Source organism: Archocentrus centrarchus, chromosome 19 (assembly GCF_007364275.1).
Source record: "Archocentrus centrarchus isolate MPI-CPG fArcCen1 chromosome 19, fArcCen1, whole genome shotgun sequence".
In the NCBI taxonomy this organism is placed as follows: Eukaryota; Metazoa; Chordata; class Actinopteri; order Cichliformes; family Cichlidae; genus Archocentrus; species Archocentrus centrarchus.
Window position 1 is genome coordinate 3006660 of NC_044364.1, and position 13932 is coordinate 3020591.

At 43.0% G+C, this 13932-nt stretch overlaps 1 protein-coding gene across 2 annotated transcripts; it reads left to right on the top strand.

Moving 5' to 3' along the window:
• Nucleotides 1-399: 399 nt before the first annotated feature.
• Nucleotides 400-9574, top strand: LOC115798655 (uncharacterized). Of its 2 annotated transcripts, none has more exons than XM_030755579.1 (2): nucleotides 400-616; nucleotides 6734-9574. In XM_030755579.1, exon 2 carries the CDS (start codon nucleotides 6782-6784, stop codon nucleotides 8300-8302), a length of 1521 nt encoding a protein of 506 aa, XP_030611439.1. In that variant the 5' UTR covers nucleotides 400-616; nucleotides 6734-6781; the 3' UTR covers nucleotides 8303-9574. The 2 variants fall into 2 exon arrangements, with proteins under 2 accessions (XP_030611439.1, XP_030611440.1); XM_030755580.1 differs by lacking the exon at nucleotides 400-616 and adding an exon at nucleotides 6435-6462 and having other exon boundaries at nucleotides 6751-9574.
• Nucleotides 9575-13932: the final 4358 nt, after the last annotated feature.

Below are 13932 nucleotides of genomic sequence, written 5' to 3' on the forward strand. Positions count from 1 at the left end.
CATACATAAATAGCTTTCGGCTAATGCAAAGAGGGCTAACTAATTCTGAACCATTTCAGTGATTCAGAATGTGCACAGGCAGAACATCTTTGATGCACTGCAGGGCAGATCGGCTCTTACTGCCAAACACACCAGCTCACATTCTCTCTCTCTCTCTCTCACACACACACACACACACACACACACACACACACACACACACACACACACACACACACACACACACATTAAGATAATAGGATATAGCAATAATCAATAATATCAATAGCATCATTCCAGCTTTTGATCAAATCCATGCACAACAATTGCAGCAGGAGGTCAGACATATTTATGTCTGTCTTCAACTAGGCTGCCACAAGCCTACATGCTTACAGCTGTTGTTCCTGTAAGCATGTGTAACCCAGTAGGTTCAAAATCGCATTTCTCCCTATCATTCATATGTCATGTTTTAGTTGTGTGTCAATCACAGATACCCCCCTCTGTTCAAACCTTCTATGGACTGATCTTTGGTAATCTGAGCCCCATTGGCTGAAATTGCTAACCCCGCCCACCTACGCAGCAGAGGCATGTACGTGCTGCAGAAGCGCAGAGAGCAGGAGGCTAGAGGCCAGCGTGTCTGCCGAGCTGAGTTTCTAGCTTGGAAATAAACTGGAGGAAGTGGACAACACGACAACCTGGTTGACTAAAACCTGTATGCGAGTGAGAGAGACGGAACCGACCTCTCGGTGGTTTCGAGCAGTGTGAGCGTCTTGGTGAGTGAATTGGGCTGGGCTAGCGCAGAGGCAAAAATAGCTCGGAGACTAAGATAGCATCGGAGCTTGATTAGCAGCTAATTAGTGCCAACATGTGGCAGCAGTCCTGATGGCTGTGGGAAATGGGTGCTACATATTAGTAACCCATGTTAAGTTTATGTTGGTACTGTTTTGTTCTTGAGTTGAATTGTATATTTTGTAATGTTTATTTTATTGAAGCCATGTTTCAAGCATAGCTAAAGCTGAACATTTATTTTATTTATTGTAACCGTGTTAAGCTGTGATACAGGACGCGTGTGTTACCATCAAAGTCTTATTGCAAATAAGCTAATGCTGCACCGGGGAAATGTACTTTTATGCATTTCTATTTGATTTGTGATTATTCCTCTTAGGTTTTAAGTTGGAATTTAATGTTATTGAATTATATGGTTCATCATACTGCTTGATTACATTCCTGTACATTTTAAGTAGTATGCCTGAATGTGAAGTGAAATTGGATTTGAAATATATTCCATGGTTGAACTGTACAGTTAAGATATGAGAAACTGAGTTAAGAAATACTTGAGCTATATTGAGCTAAAGTGAATTCTTATTGTGATGGTCCTGTATTTATACAGGCTAGGTTTGTTAGACATCGTGAAACTTGGACTGGATCCGATGGATTTCCCCCTGACGAGGGGGATGGCGAGCCACCCATTGAGATTCTGGAACTGAGCGGCCCAACCCTTGGCCTACAAAGAACGGGTTGTTCTTTCACACTATCAGCTCTCAACTGTGCGGTAGGACAATTGCCGTGCTACTGCCCTAAGACATTGCCTCCTGGCACGGAGCAAGTGACTTGACTGACTTACCCTACTGACTTAACTAATTATTGCCGGCCGAACTGAACTGAATTAAATTGAACTCAAAGGGTCAAGAACAATCTATTATTGGGTTATTACAGTGTTGTACATATTTTTCTATTGTGTTTTTTCATTGTTATTAATACAGTTGTTGTGTTCACTATCCGTGACTCCATTCATTCTGTGCATGTCACTCACTGCCCTAACCCTCCTAGGAGCCTAGAACCTGGTCCAGCAAGTAGGTTAATTATTCAGAGCCTATCCATTTATATATTTTCCTGTACGTGTTACAGACTTGGCGAGCCAGCCAGGAGGGTTAATTGTGGCTTTTCTAAAGTTTTACATCCAACCGTTGAGTGACTTAAGCCAGAGTGACTGGAGCTTCACAGCTACTTGACTATCCACATTGCTGAACAGAAAGGTATCTTAACAATGGAAGTTGTGAAAACTCAGAATGTTAAAGTTCAAAATTCTGTTTTAGTCAGTGGTCTATCTAACAGTGAAATTGACAATGAAGTTTTTGACTTCCTGAAACAGTTTGGTCCTGTCAATAGGCTAGTTGAAGTTCACACTACAGGTACAGTAAAGGTCATTGTAGAGTTTCAGCATGAAGCTACTGCTAAAGAACTGGAAAAAAGCTATTTACCTCTTGACAGACCATGCACTGCAAAACCAGAGGTTATTCACCACATTCAAAGCCTAGCCAGCGCTTATAGCATTGAGTCTGGTGCTTCTGCAACAGCAACTTACCTGTCAGAGTTAAAAGATATGGCGTTGCGAAGCAACCGTTCATTTGAAAGCATTTTGAGGGAGGAACTGGCCAAGATTGGGGAGTCATTGGGAGGAACGATCCATGCTGACACTGTTGGCCACTCAGTCGAAGAGCCATTGCCTTCTACTGAAACACCCCCAGCCTCATCTCCTGTGTCACCAACTAGTGAACATGCCAGTGTTGTTCATAATGACCCTCACCCAATCACAGAAACTGTTGAATCACAGGTACCTGCCAGTTTATTAAGCACTCCTGAGGTACAACGTGTCATTGTTGAACACATTGTTAAAAGCAGTGACATAGCTTCAACCCCGAACTTACCTTGCAAGTTGAAACCCTTTTCGGGAAGAGTTCCACATCCTACTTTTGAAACCGATTATGACACCTGGCGTAGGAGTGTAGAATTCTGCTTGACTGATCCCTTACTTTCAGAAACCCAGATCGTGAGGAAAATTGCTGAAAGCTTGGCTCCTCCTGCAGCCAACATTGTGAAATCTCTCGGGCCTAAAGCAAGCCCAAACACTTACCTTGAACTTCTTGACTCTGCTTATGCTGCTGTGGAAGATGGTGATGAACTCTTTGCTCGTTTCTTGAACACCAACCAGAATGTTGGTGAAAAACCCTCAGACTTCCTGCAGAGATTACACACCGCCTTAAACTTAGTCGTAAGCAGAAATGGAATTGCCCCGGGTGATGCAAACAAACAACTTCTGAGGCAATTTTGCCGAGGCTGTTGGGACAGTCCGCTGATCGCCAGCCTCCAGCTTGAACAAAGGAAGAATGACCCACCTCAATTTGCTGAGCTACTTCTCCTACTGCGGACAGAAGAAGATAAACAGGCAAGTAAAATCACCCGCATGAAACAGCATCTGGGGATGCAAAAACCACGAGTTTTCTCCAATATGCAGTCCACGTGCTCATCAGGTAGGAACGGCCTAGAGCCTGCAATTAATGACACCTCTGCTGATCTCCAAAAGCAAATTACAGACCTCCAGACTCAAATAGCACAACTCAAAGCTGAAAAAACAGGGCAAAAGTCCAAGAGGCACCCTAAGGGGACAAAGCATAAAAACAAAAGCCAAGTTGAATCGAGAGAGACACAACAGATAAATGTATCGATGCCCAAGCCTAAACCCGGGTATTGCTTCAGATGTGGGGAGGACGGCCATATTGCTTCCAGCTGCAGCAATGGCCACAACCCAGCACTAGTAGCTATAAAAAGAAATGCCTTCAAACAAAAGCAGCGAGAGTGGGAACACCACCACAAAGTCAGTGAACACCCTGATTTAAACTAGGAAAAGCTTCTGTTGTGGGACAAACAGGAGCTAAGCCTAAATATCGTCCCACTAAAACCAAGACAAAAGAAGCTGCATGCTTAACAACTAAGGTAAACCAGAAACCAAAACTCCCAAAAAGACTTGTGGGCAGAAAATGTACAGCCAAGGTTGCTATCAATGGGGTTGATTGCAATTGTTTGCTTGATACAGGCTCACAAGTAACGACCATTGCCAAATCATTCTATCAAGAACATTTATCTGACCACCCTATCAAGCCAATCACTGATCTCCTTGAGGTCGAAGGAGCAAATGGTCAGTCAGTCCCCTATTTGGGATATGTGGAAGCAAGCATCAAGTTTCCAAAAGATTTTGTTGAGACTGAGCCTGAACTGCCTACCCTAGCTTTAGTTGTACCTGACCTCTGTTCAAACTCAGATACACCCCTGCTAATTGGCACAAACACACTTGATCCCCTGTATGAGCAAATTGACAAGGTCACTTTACCCCACTCACTGTCACTTTCTTATGGTTACTGGCAGTTGTTAAAAACACTGGAAATCAGAAAAAGACAGAGTGACAGTGGCAGGATTGGTTTCGTTAAGCTGAAAGGCAGAACTCAGGAAGTCCTGCCAGCCAACCAGAAACTACTGGTTGAAGGCTTTGTGTATGCTAATCAAGTTAACCCGGACCAGTGCGCACTCATTGAGCAACCAACTACCTCTCCCCTACCCGGGGGTATTTTTTGTTGATTGCTGTCTTATCACCTTACCAAAGCGAGGACCATATAAAGTCCCTGTACTACTCAGAAATGAAACTAACCATGATATTACACTACCCACCAATTGTGTGATTGCTGAGTTAGCGACCCCTGATTGCATCATTCCATGCCCTGAACCAGAGAAAAGTGGCCAAAAGGTCTCTGCAACACGTTCATCCCAGCAGCAGACCTTAAACTCTAAGCTGAGCTTCGATTTTGGTGTTTCACCATTATCCGAGGAATGGAAGCAAAGGATAACTGCAAAGCTGAACAGTTTCTCTGATGTTTTCTCTCAGCATGAACTCGATTTTGGGCATGCCTCAAAAATCCAACATCACATTAACCTGAAAGATGAAACCCCATTCAAACAGAGATCCCGACCCATTCATCCTCATGATTATGAGGCAGTCAAAAAGCATCTACAAGCCCTTTTAGATGCAGGTATCATTCGTGAATCTGAATCCCCGTTTTCATCACCCATTGTGGTGGTTCGGAAAAAGAACGGTGATATAAGGTTATGCATTGACTACAGGAAGCTTAACCTTCAGACTATCCGTGATGCCTATGCACTGCCCAATCTAGAGGAGTCCCTTTCAGCTCTTGCTGGGTCGCAGTGGTTCTCTGTGATGGACCTCAAGTCGGGGTATTATCAAATTGAGATGAATGAGACAGACAAACCAAAAACAGCATTTGTGTGCCCCTTTGGGTTTTTTGAATTTAACCGTATGCCCCAGGGAATAACGAATGCCCCTAGCACATTCCAAAGGCTTATGGAAAAGTGCATGAAAGACATAAATCTCAGAGAAGTCCTAGTCTTTCTGGATGATTTAATTGTCTTCTCAAGTTCCCTTGAAGAGCACGAAACCAGGCTCGGTCATGTCCTCGAACGCTTGAGGGGGTATGGACTCAAACTCTCACCTGACAAATGTAGGTTCTTCCAAACCTCAGTCCGCTACCTAGGACACATTGTGTCTAGAGAGGGGGTGAAAACTGACCCTGAGAAGATCGAGGCATTAAAAACCTGGCCAAGGCCCCAGACTCTCAAAGAACTACAGTCGTTCTTGGGTTTCACTGGCTACTACCGGAGGTTTGTGAAGGACTACTCAAAAATAGTTAAGCCCCTCACATCCCTTACAGGCGGCTACCCACCCAAACGTAAAGGCTGTAAAAGCACCCCCCATGACCCGAAGTACTTGAACCCCAAAGAGCCCTTTGGTGGGCGTTGGAGTCCAGAGTGTCAGAGAGCGTTTGAGGGCATAATTGAGAAACTCACCACTTCACCTGTACTGGGCTATGCCGATCCAAAGCTCTCATATCTGTTACACACAGATGCTAGTACTATTGGACTTGGTGCAGCCCTCTATCAGCAACAGAATGGAAGCACACGGGTTATCGCCTATGCAAGCCGAGGCTTATCCCGTTGTGAAGCCAGATACCCAGCCCCCAAATTAGAGTTCTTGGCTTTAAAGTGGGCTATAACAGACAAATTTCATGATTATCTGTACGGAACCACATTCACGGTTATCACAGATAATAACCCATTGACGTACCTTCTCACGACAGCTAAGCTTGATGCAACTAGTTACCGCTGGTTAGCTGCATTATCCACCTATAACTTTGACATCAGATACAGAGCTGGTAAACAAAATATGGATGCAGACGGGCTATCTCGAAAGCCCCAAAGTCAATCTGAAGATGATAAAATCTTCAAAGAAGAATGTCAGCGCATTGACAAATTCAGATCTCACTTGTTGTCCTCAGTTAAGGAGGTTGAGCTCCAACTTCATACTGACACAGTGGCTGCCACATGCCAAAGACACATTGTCTTAGCCCAATCTGAATCCACTTCTTGTGCACTTGTGCAATCACTATCTATGTCTGCGACAGCTATTCCTGAAATGTTTCAGGAGGAAGGTGATGACTGTAATCTGTTAACCTTACCCAAATACAGTCACACTGATCTTGTCCAAATGCAAAGGAATGACCCAGCCATTGGCAAAGTCATTGAGTTGATAGCAGCAGATTCTAGTCCTTCAGCCAACGTGAAGGCTGAGTCCCTTGATCTACTCATGCTTTTGAAAGAGTGGAAGCGGTTAGAGCTTCAAAATGATCTGCTCTACAGGAAGCGTCAGTCTGGATCAGAGACCCTGTTGCAATTTGTCCTCCCTGAAGCTCTAAGACCCAGTGTGATGCAAAATCTCCATGACAACATGGGACATTTGGGAACTGAGCGCACGCTTGAGCTCATTCGATCCCGATTCTATTGGCCTAAGATGGCCGCAGATGTTGAAAACAAGGTGAAAGCTTGTGAGAGGTGTGTCCGCAGAAAAGCGCTGCCTGATAAAGCTGCTCCACTTGTTAACATTCAGACCACCAGACCCATGGAGTTGGTCTGTATGGATTTCCTTTCAGTAGAACCCGACAGTAAGAACATGAAGGACATATTGGTAATAACCGATCACTTCACCAAATATGCCGTGGCCATTCCCACGAGAAATCAAAAGGCCACTACAGTCGCAAAGTGTTTGTGGGAACAATTCCTAGTCCATTACGGTTTCCCAGAGCGACTCCACAGCGACCAGGGGAGAGACTTTGAATCACAAACCATAAAGGAACTTTGTTCGCTGCTTGGTATACACAAAGTCAGAACGAGTCCATATCATCCCCGTGGTAACCCAGTGGAACGTTACAACCGTACCCTACTAGGTATGCTTGGTACTCTAAAAGACACAGAAAAACGTCATTGGTGTGACTATGTGAAACCACTCACTCATGCTTACAACTGTACAAGAAATGATGTAACTGGTTTTTCCCCGTACCAGTTAATGTTCGGAAGACAACCCCGTCTGCCCATAGACATTGCTTTCGGACTGCCACAGATTAACAAGCAGTCCATATCTCATTCACAGTATGTCAAACAGCTGAAAAATCACCTTGAAGACAGTTACAAAATAGCCATAAAAAACTCTCAGAAAGTGGCTGACAGAAACAAGAAAAGGTTCGACAAAGTCATCCGCGAGTCCACACTGGATGTGGGGGACCGAGTCTTGGTTCGTAACCTTCGCCTTAGAGACAAACACAAATTGGCGGACAAATGGGAACAGACTGTGTATGTTGTCACTAAACAGAAAGAGAATTTACCTGTCTACACAGTGACACCAGAGAAAGGAGATGGACCTCCCCGAACACTTCACAGGGATCTTTTGCTCCCTTGTGGATTTCTAGCACCCACAGAGGATGAACCTCAGCAAATGATCAAACCCCGTAAACCACAAACAAGGCAAAGTTCTTTCCAACCCGATAATGACTCATTGGTTGAAGAAGAGGATAATGATTTTGGTCTCGAGATCAATTCTCCACAAATCACAGAGAGACATTTTTTCCAAATCTACGACTATCCAATAATGCCCGGAAATCAGACAAACAAAGAACCTGCAGGAGAACACTGCCTACAATCTACTGGATCAGAAACTTTGGAGCAAACCGAGAAAGTACCTTCAGAAAATAACTTATCTGAGACATCTACAGGAGACAATCAGACATCCAAGTCTTCTCTGACTGATGAACAGAGGCAAGCAACGAACTCACCTGTAATGAACAGCGAACCTGAAACCAACTTAACTGAAACGGAAAAAGGAACCGGAACGCACCTATTGAATACTGGGACAGATCACAGTGAATCAGAGACACTGCAGATTGACTCTCAAGAATCTCTTCAACTCCGGAGATCTGAGAGAGATCGCCAGCCGTCCCGAAGACTACATTATGCTGAGCTGGGAAATCCCATGTTAACAGTTGTCAAATCACTTTTCCAAGGGTTAACCCAAGCGATGACTGATTCCCTTGCCCCTGACACTGATCATGGCAGAGTAGCTATGTACAGGGACGTACATGACATTTAAGAGGGGAGGGTGTAACCCAGTAGGTTCAAAATCGCATTTCTCCCTATCATTCATATGTCATGTTTTAGTTGTGTGTCAATCACAGATACCCCCCTCTGTTCAAACCTTCTATGGACTGATCTTTGGTAATCTGAGCCCCATTGGCTGAAATTGCTAACCCCGCCCACCTACGCAGCAGAGGCATGTACGTGCTGCAGAAGCGCAGAGAGCAGGAGGCTAGAGGCCAGCGTGTCTGCCGAGCTGAGTTTCTAGCTTGGAAATAAACTGGAGGAAGTGGACAACACGACAACCTGGTTGACTAAAACCTGTATGCGAGTGAGAGAGACGGAACCGACCTCTCGGTGGTTTCGAGCAGTGTGAGCGTCTTGGTGAGTGAATTGGGCTGGGCTAGCGCAGAGGCAAAAATAGCTCGGAGACTAAGATAGCATCGGAGCTTGATTAGCAGCTAATTAGTGCCAACATGTGGCAGCAGTCCTGATGGCTGTGGGAAATGGGTGCTACATATTAGTAACCCATGTTAAGTTTATGTTGGTACTGTTTTGTTCTTGAGTTGAATTGTATATTTTGTAATGTTTATTTTATTGAAGCCATGTTTCAAGCATAGCTAAAGCTGAACATTTATTTTATTTATTGTAACCGTGTTAAGCTGTGATACAGGACGCGTGTGTTACCATCAAAGTCTTATTGCAAATAAGCTAATGCTGCACCGGGGAAATGTACTTTTATGCATTTCTATTTGATTTGTGATTATTCCTCTTAGGTTTTAAGTTGGAATTTAATGTTATTGAATTATATGGTTCATCATACTGCTTGATTACATTCCTGTACATTTTAAGTAGTATGCCTGAATGTGAAGTGAAATTGGATTTGAAATATATTCCATGGTTGAACTGTACAGTTAAGATATGAGAAACTGAGTTAAGAAATACTTGAGCTATATTGAGCTAAAGTGAATTCTTATTGTGATGGTCCTGTATTTATACAGGCTAGGTTTGTTAGACATCGTGAAACTTGGACTGGATCCGATGGATTTCCCCCTGACGAGGGGGATGGCGAGCCACCCATTGAGATTCTGGAACTGAGCGGCCCAACCCTTGGCCTACAAAGAACGGGTTGTTCTTTCACACTATCAGCTCTCAACTGTGCGGTAGGACAATTGCCGTGCTACTGCCCTAAGACATTGCCTCCTGGCACGGAGCAAGTGACTTGACTGACTTACCCTACTGACTTAACTAATTATTGCCGGCCGAACTGAACTGAACTAAATTGAACTCAAAGGGTCAAGAACAATCTATTATTGGGTTATTACAGTGTTGTACATATTTTTCTATTGTGTTTTTTCATTGTTATTAATACAGTTGTTGTGTTCACTATCCGTGACTCCATTCATGCTGTGCATGTCACTCACTGCCCTAACCCTCCTAGGAGCCTAGAACCTGGTCCAGCAAGTAGGTTAATTATTCAGAGCCTATCCATTTATATATTTTCCTGTACGTGTTACACATGTAACAAATGAGAGAACCCCCCTGACTGCATGGATAGCCGTGTAACAAGTACACTCATCTACAGAATTCCTCATTCAACACTAGATATTTCACACATACTCAGATTACAGTATGAGTGCATATTTTCAATATATAACTAGTAGTTATTTCATTCAGCATGTTTCAGTGTTTTACAAAAACACAGACTCACCCATCAGAAGTTTATCTTTCAGGCCTCCCAGCAAAGTGAGTGACAGCTCTGTTCAAGTCCAAAGTCCTGGTGGTGTATTCATCCTGCTCACTTCTCTTCCTCCTCTATGTGCACCACTTTTTTTGTTTTGGTTGTTAAACAGCTTTTAATAATGTTGCTGCACTGGCTAACTGCTGTATGAGACACTCGCAGAAAAACTGTGGCATAGTCAACTGGTTTGCAGGCATTTTGCACAGATGACAGGGCACAAAGTTAGAAACTGCAGCTGAAATAATTCCCAACATCAAAACATTTCAGAAAAGGTGCTCATTTTAATCTGTGGGGTGTGACATGCAGTCGTGAACTGGGGTTTCTAACTGTGACACCCAGCAGCATCTTCAAGAAATGTTAAGCTTGCAGCTTATTGGCTTTGCAGCCGATGCTGCAGCTGCAGTGAAGGGCAGTGCTGCTGAGCCCAGTAAACCGAGCTGGGGTTTCCTCATTGAGAATAAAAGAGCTGTGTGAGAAAGAGAATTGACATGCTTCAGATGACCTCTCCACAGGAAGCAGGCAAAGAAGTATGTAATCAAAGACTGTTTTCTCACACTGAAAAGTATAAATATACTGTAGCAGCCTATAAATCGATTGGGTTGACAGCATGATGTGCTTCTGAATTTTTTAAGAAAAAAATGATATAGGGTACAGAAATTCATAGAAGCAGGGCAGTATCCACCATCCTGAATATGTTTAATGGAGGGGGACTGCATGCTGATGTGACTGTCAGCCTGAAGAAGAAACAAGCATCCAGTCAGGGGTTAAAGTGGGATTTGGCAGTTAAGTTCAAACTACTGTAAGTTTGAAGCAACACCAGGCTGCAGCAGAAAAAATTCTCTCGACAGTATAATATATAAACGTACCTATCAAATTTAATTGCTTGTTTACTGAAGGTCCTGAAACGCCATTACGGCTCGTTCCAGCCGCCTTCAAACCCCACATCCAGTCATCAGACCGTCTGTGTGTGTCTGTAAATGGCTACCGAAACCCTCCAGTCAGTGCCTCATTTTTTCTGTGTGAGTGGCAACGTTATAGCCCTGACAGAAAGAGGTTGTCCAGCGTGTGCTGGACTGTGTGGGTGCGGATGCTGAGATGAAACAGCAACAGAGCAAATCGAGGGGGCATCTTCCACCCGTCCACTTGATGAAGCGCCACAGTTTCAGGTGATTACAAAAAAATTTTAAATGACCACAGACCTTAGATCAGTTTTAACTTTAGCTGCACTGACACTGGCAATATCATTATGTGCACCGCAACTGGACTCTTCTGGGAAACAACAAAAAAGCATGCCCATGTTATCGGAAAATATATATGATGTGAAAAGTCATACAAGTACCACATTCACTGTAAAAAATAACTAGTAGCAACATAAGTGATGATGGCAGAGACTTAAGGCAACAGTTTGTAGTGATTTGGCGCAATATAAATAAAGTTGAATTGAATTCTCTTAAAGCCAGCACAGCTTAATGGTACGGAAACACATTAAGTCAGACTGTGGGAGAATGTGTCATGATCCTGGGCCGGTGGCCCAGTGTTTGGAGTTCTTTTTGTGAAGTTCTGTTTTGTTCTATTTCTGTTTCTAGTTGTGGTTGTAGTTTAGTATCAGGATTGTAGTTTGCCTTTGTTTAGTTTTCCGTGTTAGTCCTGGTCTTCCCTGTGTTCCTGGGTGTTGTATCTAGTTTTCTGTTTTTGGTCTGGTTTAGATTCCCTCTGTTAAGTTTACATGTGTGTCTTGATTTGTCACTTCCTGTTTTATTTTGACAGTCTTGTGTTCCTTGTGCTTTGTGTTCAGGTTCACTTCCTCTTGTCGCGTCAGTGCATTTCGTTCATCTGTGTCATCACCTGTTTCCTTTTCCCTCGTTATTCGCTGGTGTATTTAAGGTCTCTGTGTTGTTTAGTTCCTTCGTCAGTTAATCGTTGGTTTTTCCTACTATGAGCCTTTATGTCTATGCTTCATGTCCATGTTTATGGTTCAAGTCTAAGTTACCAAGTTATGCTATGTTTTGCTCAATCTAAGTTGATATTAAAAGTTAAAGAATTTAATTAAGCTCCTCGCTTCGAGTCCTGCTTTGGGGTCCTCTGCCTCGGTGGGCACAGCCCGAACCTGACAGAATGTTTTCTTGCTCAGATTTTCTGCAACACCGACTGAAAGAAGTGCAGGTTCCCATAGAAAAAATGAGAAATAAAAAGCATAACTGTAACAGCTTAGTTTTTGTATAGTTACGCACACACGGCTCATCAAGTGCGCATATTCTCACTGCTGAGAAACTCGCCATAGTGACAGTTTCTATGGTAATGCTGGTGAGCTTTCATTCATGCCCACCAGATCACATGAATCTGGTTTCCTGTAAAAGACTCAGCTGGTACCCTGATTGCACGTAAAGGTTTTTCAGATTAATTAATAATAAATGAAACTGAAGCTAAAAAAAAAAAAAAAACTGATTCAACTGCAGCTTTATAAGCACAAAGCTGAATAATTGAACTGTTTCTTTACAAGTGTGATGAATGCACTTCAAAGTATGCGCAACAAAGTAACAGACTGTCTATGTAAGATGTGGCTTCAAAGCCACAGTGAGCACACCTGTCTAGATTCAGGGTGTTAAGAGGAACTGAGACAATAATGAACTGCAGAGGGGAGCTGTGAGCAGAGTGAGAGCATGAATGGAAAACTTGATGTGGACACATGAAATTGGTTTGAGCCAGGTAGGAGGGAAAAACACCACAGATATAAATGTTTTATATAGAGGTGTTTCAGGTGCATGTCACCAGGCACAGCCTCGGGTTGTGTCTCATTTCAAGAGTGCTTGTTTATCTGCCACTCTCACACTGAGATGTGTGTCCGGGTTTATCTCTAATGAGCTGTGAGGTTCAAGAGCAGACGAAAATAAAAATCTGCATTACTTGATGGATTTCTCTCAAAACAAAATCCATTGAACGCAAATCCTGATAATATATGACGTCATATTTTGCTTCAACTGTCTGCTTTTAATGTTGCAGCTCAAAGAAATCAGAGACAAATCACAGTGCCTGTGTGAGCATTTCAGTTAACATTAGCAGCAATCTGCTCACGTTGACTGACCTATAATTTTTCCAGCCTGGCCTCCTTTAAAAAAAACAACCTCATAGGTCATTTTTGCAGGTGACCTCTACATGAAAAAGGGTTTGTGACTGATGTGTTCGTTTTTTCCCGGTAAATTCTTAAGAAATACACAAATATGGATTTTCTCAGATTTCTGAAAGGTCTGTGGGGACTAAAGGATATTAAATACCACTGGAAATGTTAAACGTTAAATAAGTAACCTGATTCCTACAAAACCCTTTTCTACTACACTCGAGCACTCAAAGCACTTTATACAAAATGGCTCATTCATATAAGCACTTTAGTATTTTGCTCAAGGATACTTTGGCATACCAGCTGTATCAGTTGAGAATTAAACCACCAACTTTCCAAATAGTAGGTGAGCATATAAGACACTGCCACGACATGCAAAGCCACATGTAGGGACGCTCATATGGCTCGTTTTGCAACAAATGACTCACCTGAAAAATCGTGCTAAAAGCTGCAGTTCCCACAAGTGGCCGCTTCAGAAATTCAGTCCCGTAAACTCACATGTAAAATGCCCAGCTTTATAATATTAAAACACATATTTACAATCTGATACAAAAATGAAACAGCTTCACGTTTTATTGGATAGTTTCCCCCTTCATAACAACTGCTGAGTGGCCTCTACCTGCCAGGCCTCACCTGCAAATTCAAGCCCCAGAGATTGAACTGTCTGTGCTGTTTCTGCCTCATTTTTAGTAAAATTATCTAGCATTATCTATGATTTATTTATTATTGCTTGCCAACAAAGTCTACTAGCCTTAGCTCATACAGGAGCAGTCTGAAAGACCAATATGAA